General features: G+C 56.6%; 1 protein-coding gene across 2 annotated transcripts; it reads left to right on the top strand.

The window, feature by feature from the left end:
• The first annotated feature begins 2644 nt into the window (after window positions 1–2644).
• ID2 (inhibitor of DNA binding 2) lies at window positions 2645–4759 on the top strand. Of its 2 annotated transcripts, none has more exons than XM_054179694.1 (3): window positions 2645–3155; window positions 3411–3475; window positions 4310–4759. In XM_054179694.1, exons 1-2 carry the CDS (start codon window positions 2808–2810, stop codon window positions 3465–3467), a joined length of 405 nt encoding a protein of 134 aa, XP_054035669.1. In that variant the 5' UTR covers window positions 2645–2807; the 3' UTR covers window positions 3468–3475; window positions 4310–4759. The 2 variants fall into 2 exon arrangements, with proteins under 2 accessions (XP_054035669.1, XP_009902321.1); XM_009904019.2 differs by having other exon boundaries at window positions 2646–3155; window positions 4167–4334.
• Window positions 4760–10588: the final 5829 nt, after the last annotated feature.

The raw sequence follows: 10588 nt of genomic DNA, 5'->3' as shown, positions 1-10588 counted from the left end.
GAGGAGGGAGTGAGGGACGGTGCCCCCGGGGGCGGCCGCGCACCCCCAGCTCCGCCAAGGGCTGGCGCCGGGCGGTGCAGGCCTCCCACGGCGGGGCAGCCCGCACGTCCCTCCCCCGCAACGCCGGAGCCGAGCCCGGGGTTGGCGACTCCCGGCGGCAGCGGGACTGGACGTGGGGGCTGAGGGGGGAACGCGGAGCAGAAAGCGGCGCTTCGTGCGCGGCGAGCGGCCAGGGTTTTCCTACCAGATGTTTGCAGCGGCGATTCGGGGTTGGGAAGCGGCTGTGCAGGAACCCCGGTTGCAAACCGAGGGGCGGACGCGGCTCTCCGACGCACCCGGCGGCACACGGAGGGGAGGAGGGGAAGGGAGGCTGTCCCCGCCTGGGACGTGCCCCGAAGTTCCCGAGGAAGAGCTGCCGAGGAGCGGCTTTGCAGCCCCGGAGCGTTCCCCACACGCCCCGCGGAGCGCAGCCGCTTCCGCGCCGGGCAGGGGCATGTGTGCGCGAGCAGGGCGCGCTGGGCGCTGCCCGGCCGCTGCCAAAGCCTTTGAGGTGAAAGGAGCACAGCTGAGGGCACTAAGCGTTACGGGTAGAGGGCTCGGGCGCTCCGCCGGGGGGAAGCGGAGCTTCGGCTGCTCACAGGCTTCGCTTTCCCGTGCTGGAAGCGCACAGCACAGTCGTTTGAGGACAGAGACAATAACCCAGGTTAGCCCTCTCTCCGCGCAACTTCTCGCCGGTTTAAGCCCCCTTTAGCGTGGAAAAGCGAAACCCTTCGCAAAGGGGTCCCTGCAGAGCCCGGACGGCCGCGGCTGTAGCACGGCTGCGCTGTCCAAGAATGACAACGCTGGGGGAAGCACGAACGGATTTGTTTACGTTGGCTGCAATTACACCAAAAATAGTGTCAAAATTTCTTCCACTGCCGCGTTCGTGAGACAGAAACACAAACACGTTGGAAGGAGTAGAGAAGGCTGTGGCCGCAGATCAAGTACCAGATACGCTTGGAATTAAGATTTGAGTGATGTAAGGGATTGAAGACGCTCCGAGTAGTGATTTTAATCGAGTCCTTAAATGACGAGGTGGGTATTTATTTATGTATTACTATTATTATTTGCTGTCTTTAGCTGCACTTGAACGATGTTACTTGCTTCCCTATCAGATGGAACGTCGAGATTCACTTTCACCCTCCGCATCTCCTTGAATTGTGTTGCTGTCAGCCTCGGCACCGCCTACAAATTCACCCCCAGGGAAAAGCCCCGGGGCAAGCACCCCGCTGTGACAGTCACCGCAACGTCCTGGCCACGGAACTGCCAACCACCAGCGCAGGAATGCCTCCTGAACTGGGGAAAGGAAAAAAAAAACACCAAGAGAAAGGAAGAAAATCTCGATCCAGCTCTCCGCAGCTTTGTCTCCCAGTGTCCGTGATGCTCCCCCCCCCGCCCCCCCCCCAGCTCCTCTCCTGTAGCTACGCGACCGCAGCGCAGATCAACCCAGCCTTTGCCTGCTTTTAATAGTGATGATTAACGGCACGATCCTCCTGGGTTGATGGGGTGAGTGCTGGGTTGGGCTTGCAGGGAACACCAACCTGCTTCCAGCATCCCGCTGCGCTGCACGGAATTGCTGCGGCTCGTGTAAAATCCCACCTGTGTTAATTGTCCTAACCGAGGTCCACCCTTAACTAACTTTCCTCAGGTGGCAGCTGCGAAGAGGGGCTGGCAGCTACCTGGCTCCACACAGCCGTTAACACACAGGATGGAGCTAAGCTACAAAAAAACATTAAAAGCCACTTCTCCAGCTTAACAACAACAAAAAACCCACAACAAACCCCAAACCCCAACTTTATGTTGTTGCTTGTTGGTTTTTTTCCTCCCCTCTGGAATGTTTTGGGAAGATGTTTCATTGACTGCAAGCAGAGGCTGCAAAAAAAAACCCCCACATTTGCATTTGTCACCAGGAACAATCTCTGCCTAATTAATGACAGCCCCGCGTGGCTGCCGGGGTGCAGATGAGCAGCCGCTCAAGGGCAATCCATGTGAATGCACTTCCAATATGTGCCTTGGCTTAATGATCGCCGATTAACGGCGGCAGCATCTGCGGTAGCCCTGCCCTCCGCAGCTCTGCCAGGGCTCCGGGTGTCCCCAGCGGGGCGCGACGCCGGACATAAAGGCTTCTGTCTCTCTCTCTCTTCTTGCTGCTGGCCCCACGCAGGTACACGCCAAGCCCCTCCGTGCTGTAACTCGCAGGGACTTTGGGGGTGCCTCAGCCCCTACCAGCCCCTCAGCTGCTTGTCCCACGCTCTGTACCCCTCGCTCAGGCACTGCTAGCCCTCACAGCCGCTGCCTGGGCTCATCGTGGGGGACAGGGTGGGAAACAGCTCCGTTAAGGAGAAAAAGCAAAGGAAGGGAAAAGAAGGGAGGGCAGGCCGCCGGTGGCGCCGGCTGCCCGCGCCTTTGTGGCGGGCCGGGCGCCAGTGGGCCGCGCACTATTTACTGCCCTCAGCTGTGCGGCGCGGCCCCGCCCCCCTGCCGGGATTGGCTCGGCGGGCGGAAGGCCCGCGCAGCCCCCGCGCCCGCCGCCCCACCAGTGAGGGCGCCGCGGGGTGATTGACGCGCGGGCGGCAGCCAATGGCAGCGAGCGCGGGCTGGGCTCGGCGGCGGCGCCATAAAGGGAGGCGGCGCGGCCGCGCACCTCAGTGCGAGCTGCGGCAGCGCGCAGAGCGGGAGGGCAGCGGCAGCGCTCGGCAGGCTTCCCCCTTAGCCCCGTCCTTCTGTCTGCTCCTTGGAACCCGGCTTTCTCCCGCCCGCCTTCCAGCATGAAAGCCTTCAGCCCGGTGCGGTCCGTCAGGAAAAACGGTCTCTCGGAGCACAACCTGGGCATCTCCCGGAGCAAAACGCCCGTGGACGACCCCATGAGCCTGCTGTACAACATGAACGATTGCTACTCCAAGCTGAAGGAGCTGGTGCCCAGCATCCCGCAGAACAAGAAAGTCAGCAAGATGGAAATCCTGCAGCACGTTATCGACTACATCTTGGACCTGCAGATCGCCCTGGACTCGCACCCGAGCATCGTCAGCCTCCACCACCAGAGACCCGGGCAGAACCCTTCCTCCAGAACTCCTCTGACCACCCTCAACACAGACATCAGCATCCTCTCGCTACAGGTAAGCGCCTCCGCCGGGCGCCCCCGGCCCCCCGCTGGCCTGGCTCGGGCCGTGCCGGTCGGCGTTAGCAACGGCCGCGGTGCCGAGCGCGGAGGTGGTCACCCAGGGGATGGCTGGAGGCGGCACCGCCGCCGGGAGCCGCGGGCGGGCGAGCCCCGGCTGAAGCCCCGGGCGAGCCGGGAGGGCTTTCTCCTGCTTCTCCCAACGCCCGGCTACCTCCCCCTTACCTTTGTGGTGTTTTCCTTCTCCTCGCAGGCGTCCGAGTTCCCCTCAGAGCTCATGTCAAGCGACAGCAAAGCACTTTGTGGCTGAGCCGAACGGTGAGTGCGATGCTCTTCGTTTTTAGCCTAAACGTTGAAAAGAAAAAATGCCGACTGGGGGAACGGGAGATGTGCTGGGAATCCGTCCTGGGTAGGAGCTGGCTTTGTAATCGGTGAGGAATTAGCCTGCCTCGCAGCCGGGCTGCGTTCTGTCGCTATCTGCTCATTAAGCTGCCCTGACACTACCCGCTGCTTAATGCAAGCCCCATCCTTATCTCCTCTTCAAGTCTTGACTTCCTGGGCCAAAGTGACTAAGTTGGGAATCTTGGCGCAGTGGCTGCGGTTGTGTGATGTGGGATTGTCTGCGCTATCAGCTCGGGGAAGGGACTGCTTTTAATCAAATAATTGCAGCGGGAGAGGCAGTCTGGCGCCTCGCAGCAGTGCAGTTCCAGAGATCTCAGCCCAGATTTGGGCTCCAGAGAGGCTTTTCCTCCTGCCCTTTTATTACTATTATTATTTTTTCCCCCTCGAGTGTGTTATTCAAATGCTCAATTTGTGCTCTTGAGGAGCCGGGAGGGAGGGAGGGAGAGGGAGAGCGGCTTGCATGTGTTGCATCTGGACGCCAGGGTTTGCCCAATCTCTGAGTGTTTGGTTAAATGTTCAAACTGTGGCTTCCTCCCTGGCGCCAGTCTGTCCGGATCTCTGCCCTGTTAGCATTCTCCTGAATCCGCCTCTTTTCAATCTCTTGCAGGTGTTCCGCTGAGGAGAGGGTTGGTGGTTGGTGTTTTTTTTTCCCCCCTGTGTTTTTTTTTTTTGCACAAGAAAACGTCTCCAGGATTTCTTCCCTTTTTTTTGTTGTTGTTTCGTTTCTGAGGTGCTGAACTTATTTTTCAGCTGTATCTGGAGGAGGAGGAGAAGACGACAATAAACAACTCCACGTTAACTAAAAGGACTTTTTAAAAATAAAGAAGAAAGAAGAAAATAAAAACAAACCTAAACTCGAGATCTTTATCCTCCCCACCCCTCATTCTTCAACGTGGACTGAACCTTAGTTATTTATGAAGAGACTCTTGAATGCCCTTTCCCTAGATGGAAGGCTTCCTTTATATACTATTCCCGACGTGGGGAGCGACACACACACACACACCACAACGGCACCAACAGAAGCCTCACAAGGAGCTGCCCTTTCTCTTTTTCCAAGCAGACTTTGCCTTTTTCTTCCAAAGGTGGAGCGTGAGTACCGAGAAGGAATCCAGCCTCCAGTTCTCCTGGGAGAAACCGGTGGTCAGAAATGTTAACCTTCGTTGTTTTGTGGTTTGGGTTTGGTTTATTTTTTTTTGACACCCCCCCTCTCCCCTGCCCCAAACCCTGAGAGCTGCAGGCTGTGTGTATATATTTATATATAAATCTATATATGAGTGAAACAAACCCTGGTGATGAACTCTTGAGGGAAGAGTTTTCTCTGTTTGTTTTCTTTCTCCCTTGTACAGCGGCGGAAGCGGCAGGCTTCTGCACACACACACAGACACACAGAGTGTAATGATGTACTTTAAATCGTTGCTAAACTTTTTATAAAAGTTTAGTTGTTAAACTTTAACCCCTTTTTATACAAAAAATGATGATAATAATAATAAATCCAAGTGTGTTTATTGAACTGATGGCTTGCCTCTTTTTTTTCCCCCCCTTCATTCCTCGGGGGCTGGCTCTGATCTTGTTTCGTGGGGGGCTCTTTTGTTTCTCACCCTTCTGCTATGCTTTAACCAACACCCCCAACCCCTCCAACCTCAAGCTGTAGAGGAGACCAAGAATAAAACGAAGCTGGAGTGAATAACCCACCCCCCTTGTAACTTGGAAAATGGCTATTTGTCTGCTAAACTGTCCCTGAGCTTCCCCAAGCTCTCTGCCTGGGAAAGGAACCAGGCCAGGAATTTATGTTGGAGGGGCTGCTATTGACCCAGTGTTTGGGGAGCATACAAAAGCAGTTAATCCTGAGCCATTCCCATGGAGTTCTGCCTTTCTCTTGTGCCTCTTTTACCCCCCCCTTTCTCCCCCTCCCTCCCCTCAGGATGATTCAGTTCTCCGGAGTAACAGCCCGGATCTGTTAATTTGTGTTTAGAATTAAGGGTTGTGGGTGGTTATTAGTTTCCCCCCCGCGCCCCCTCCCTGCTTGCTCCAGAGCGAGCTGTGAATGTTGGAGCTGGTGATGCGTTAACGAGGGAGCTGGGATGATGGAGTGACTGTTGCCTTTCCACACTGGGAGGCTCATGCTCCCTCGCAGTATTTTCAATGAAATTGGGTTTTTAATTGGTTGCAGCAGCTCCTCCGTATGACTAAGACACCGAGCACTGAGCCTGTAAGTGCTGTTGTGTTCCTGATTAAACTTTGGCTGCTCCTGGAGGGGCTCTTGCCTCCATCAGCATTAAATCAAGTTTGGAGTCAGACCCTCAAGTCCTGAAAGCCAGCACCGGTTGATTTCTTCTTGCTCTTGCCCTCAGGAGCGATGCAGCAATGTCCCTCAGCCCGGGGCTGCCGCTGTCCCCTACACCTCCCTCCATCGCTGTCATAAGACAGCGGCTAGGGGAACTGTGCCCCATCAGATGATGTTCTAATTAAAGCTCGCTCACAAAGTGGCCTGAAATGGGAAGTTTCGAGCCCCAGATCTGAATTGGAGAGACCCAGGAGCTCCAGGAGGGAAGGGAAGCGCAGCGCTGGCAGCAGCCCCGGGGAGCAGCGTGGTCGCGGCTCCCCCGGTCCCGCTTCCCCTGCTCCGGGGCCGCAGCGAAAGGCAGGAGCAGCCTCACCTGGGCCAGCACACTTTCACCGGCGCAGGGCGGGGGGACGGCAGCAGCTGCCTTGCTTTGCCCTTGACACCAAAGCCATCCACGTAGGCTGGGAGAAAGCCAGCCCTGATCTCTTAATGCAGGAGCGCTCTCTCGGAGGATCGGTGCCAGCAGGAGACAAGGGTTAGCAAAAGCTGGGCCGGGCAGGGAAGGGAAGCTGGGGGAGAGGCAGCCGGGGCAGAGCTGATCCGCTGCTGCTCACCCTGCCCGGCAGAGATTAAGGCGAGCTCCGGGTGCCGCACACGGCGGCGGTGCCTCCCGTGGCCAGATCCAGCCACTGTCCCCGCACCCGGGGATTCCTGCACGGAACGTTTAACCCTGGCAGCCCAGCAGGGAAGCAAGCCTTCCCTCGCCACAAACCAGTCCTCCACATCCTCCTTTCCTTAACCTAATCCCCAAGAGCGGCTTCGGGTTTCGATGGCAGGATTGAGATCTCCCTGCTTCCAAACCCAGCAACAATCGAATCGCCGCCCAAGCCCTGCCCCCGACCCTGATCTTTCAGCCCCTCGCTCGCTGTCAGGTGAGCCCAGGGCCGGCATCAGCTGCAGCCGCGGGAGCCACAGAGCCGCAGCTCTCAGGTCACGGTAATTACTCGAAGCTCACCCGTTAGGCGCCGCGGGTTTGCTCTGTGGTATTTTTAAGCTGCAGGATGATTAAGACACTTGTGGAACCAGCCCCATTTCCTTATCGTGCTGGAGCCAAGAGAGAAATTCACAATTTACAAGGCGTGGGGGAGCTGAGCAGGAAAACAAACAAACAAACAGGCTTTTAAAAATGGAAATGAAGACAGGCAACAATCTTCTCCCCCGGCAGCATTAACTGATTCACTCCTCTGCTGGGGAGGGCTTGCAGAGGTGCTCTGCTTGCAGCCACTTTCTGCCTTAGCTCCTAAGGCTCGTGTGGCGCAAAGACAAACAGCAAGGTCAAAGCTGAGCGTCCAAAGCCTCAATGTCAGTTCCTGGACTTGTTTCAGCTGGAAAATCTCTGAGATCATTTGAGTCCAACCTTCAGCCTAAGACCACCGTGGCCATTACACCATGCCCTGGTTCTTGGAGTTCCCTCACAGTTGTGTGTTACTGCAGAGTCTCAGAACACACCAGCAAAGCCTGGGAGATGTCACCACCTTCCCTGGCCCCTTGGCTCTGGCTCTGGCCAGGGCAATTGCCCACAGCCCTGTTACAGGAGCACAGAATCAGCCAGGCTGGATGAGACCTCCAAGATCACCAAATCCAAGCGATCCCCTGACCCCATCTTATCAACCAGACCGTGGCTCCAAGAGCCTCCTCCAGGCTCTTCTTAAACACCTCCAGGGACGCTGATCACACCACTGTTAACTGACCAGCTGGACACAGCAGCTCCAGAGTCACCCTCAGCTAGGTGACAGCAAAACACTTTGGGCAGCAATCACATTAAAACACTAAAATCCCAGCAAGCCACACAGGAAAGTTCCAAATGCACCTACAGACACCTCCCCATGGGGAACAACCCCCCCCAGAAGGGATCCAACAAGAGAATGAAGATCATTCACTCAAGGTCAGCCTTTGATGTGGCCCTGGGCAGCCTGCTCTAGCTGGGGGTGTCCCTGCAGCAGGGGTGTTGGACAAGATGCCCTTTGAGGGTCCCTTCCAACCCGATGCAGCCTGTGAAGAGGACTCAGAAGAGAGGTTTCCCAGCCTGGCTTTGCATGCGTGGTGCCCTGAGCACCACATGGATGTGCACTAAGAGTCTCTCAGGGGACATCTCTGTGTGCACTGCTGGTGACAGCTATCCCCAGGCAGAAATGGGCTGTGGGTGGTAGAGTCCTTCCAGTCCCCCAGAGAGGGAAAGGCAGAGGGCAGAGGGCTGGACACTCTTTGCTCTCCCCTGGAGGCACAGCCTCGTGCCCTCCGCACCCCAAAATACTCCCAAGCCACCTGAAGTGCCACCCTTGGGGCAAAAGCAGGGCCGGGAAGCTGCAGGCCAGGTCCCCCCAGCTGGCTGCTCTGCAGCGGGTGCATGGAGGGCCACTGCCACCCTCTGGCAGAAGGCAGGCGCCAGGCTGCTCACCCGCAGCCAGGCCACCTTCCGACGGCAGCGATCCCAGCGCCAGCCTGCAGGAAGCACAGGATCGGCCAGGCTGGAAGAGACCTCCAAGACCACCAAGTCCAGCTGATGCCCCGACCCCATCTGATCAACCAGACCGTGGCACCAAGAGCCTCATCCAGGCTTTGCTTGAACACCTCCAGGGACGCTGACCTGACCCCACCACCTCCCTGGGCAGCCCATGCCAAGGCCAATCTCTCTAAGCCTAAACTTCCCCCTGCACAGCTTGAGAACAGAAGCACAGAATCAGCCAGGCTGGAAGAGACCTCCAAGATCATCAAATCCAACCTATCACCCAGCACCATCTGATCAGCCAGACCATAGCACTAAGGGCCTCATCCAGGCTCTTCTTGAACACTTCCAGGGACATAGATCCCACCACCTCTCTGGGCAGCCCATCCCAATCTCTGTGAAGAACTTCTTCCTCACATCCAGCCTAAACCTCCCCTGGCACAGCTTGAGACTGTGGCCTTTTGTTCTGGTGCTGGGTGCCTGGGAGAAGAGACCAACCCCCACCTGGCTACAACCTCCCTTCAGGGAGTTGGAGAGAGCAAGAAGGTCTCCCCTGAGCCTCCTCTTCTCCAGGCTAAGTAACCCCAGCTCCCTCAGCCTCTCCTCACAGGGAGAGTGCTCCAGACCCCTCCCCAGCCTTGGTGCCCTTCTAGCCACCACTGGCTGGGATCCCCCCCAGGCACTGCACCCCACACAGGAAGGGATCACAGCAGCCCCCCAGCAGCTTTGCTCTCGGTGCCTGCACTGCAGTGCCACCTGCTAAGGACCAAAGCAATTTGGTCATTTCTCCATCAAGTTCAGCAGATTTACACAGTTCTGTTTAAAAGCAAAGGTCAAAAGAGCTCTCTGCTAGCTTCTGAAGCTCTGCCACCAAGCAGCAGAACTCCAAGAGCTGGCTCCAGCTCATGGTTCCAAGCAGGAATACCCTGGGCTGACACACAAGTGCTGGCTGCATGCCTGCAGCCACCTGGGGGATTTAATGGCAGGGGTAAGGACACTCTCTTTGGGCAGCCCCTGCAGTCAGTGCAAGGCTTTCAGATCTGGACAGCTCCTCCCATTCCATATCATAGAATCAGAGAATTATAGAGTTTGGAAGGGACCTCTGGAGGTCATCCAGTCCAACCCCTGCCAGAGCAGGGCACACAGGAACACAGCCAGGTGGAGCTGGAAGCTCTCCAGAGCAGGAGGCTCCACAACCTCTTTGGGCAGCCTGCTCCAGGCTCCAGCAGCCTCACACCAAAGAAGTTTCTCCTCATGCTGAGGTGGAACCTCCTGGGTTCCAGTTTGTGTCCACTGCTCCTTGTCCTCTCACAGGACACCACTGAACAGAGTCTGTTCCCTTCTTCTTGCCCCTCACCCTTCAGCTATTGATCAGCATTGATCAGATCCCCTCTGGGTCTACTCTTCTCCAGACTAAACAACCTTCCCTTCTCACAGAGCTGCCCCAGGCCCCTCAGCAGCTCTGTAGCCTCCACTGGACTCTCTCCAACAGTTCCCTATCCCTCTTGAACTGGGGAGCTCAGAACTCGGCACAACACTCCAGGTGTGCCCTCACCTGGGCAGAGTAGAGGGGGAGGAGAACCTCCCTTGCCCTGCTGGCCACACTCTTCTGAGGTCCCTTCCCCCCTGAGCCACTCAAGGTTTTCTGTGATTCTATGACTATTGTTATATGAAAAATAACAGAGTTCAGTAAATGACAGAGAGGAAAGGACTGACACCACCCCCCAAGAGTTCTGGCGTCTCAGTTCCTCCATCAGCCTAATTAATTCTAATCTCTGTCAATCTAATTGTCAAAAGCAGCTGCCAATGAAAGCAGTTTATCAGAACCAGCAGCAACAGGTTCCTCTGAGATGCAATTTTCAGCTTCACAGGTTCTGAAATTCATAGAATCACAGAATAGGTTTGGTTAGAGAAGACCTTTAAGTAAGAGTGGGGAGAGCCTGGCACAGGCTGCCCAGGGAGGCTGTGGCTGTCCTCTGCCTGGAGGTGCTCAAGGCCAGGCTGGATGAGGCCCTGAGCAGCCTGTGCTGGTGGGAGGGGTCCCTGCCCATGGCAGGGGGCTGGAACTGGCTGAGCTTTGAGGTCCCTTCCAACCCAACCCATCCTGTGATCATTTTGCCTGGACCCTCAGCTTCAGTTAGCAGAGCCAGGCTGGCTGGAGCCAGGCACTGACAGAGGAAAAACTGTGTTCAAAATTCCTACCTGGACAAAAGTGGTTGGTGTGCTGGACAGGAGGGAG

The sequence above is a fragment of the Dryobates pubescens genome, chromosome 3 (genome assembly GCF_014839835.1).
Source record: "Dryobates pubescens isolate bDryPub1 chromosome 3, bDryPub1.pri, whole genome shotgun sequence".
Classification (NCBI taxonomy): Eukaryota; Metazoa; Chordata; class Aves; order Piciformes; family Picidae; genus Dryobates; species Dryobates pubescens.
The sequence above is the reverse complement of the archived record's forward strand: the minus strand, read 5'-3'. Positions and strand labels throughout refer to the sequence as shown.

Excerpts from the sequence above, each read along its gene's own strand:
- ID2 (XM_054179694.1), top strand. The coding sequence starts at position 2,808 with ATGAAAGCCTTCAGCCCGGTGCGGTCCGTCAGGAAAAACGGTCTCTCG. Across the intron at positions 3,156-3,410 it reads TCAGCATCCTCTCGCTACAG|GCGTCCGAGTTCCCCTCAGA; the intron begins GTAAGCGCCTCC and ends TTCTCCTCGCAG.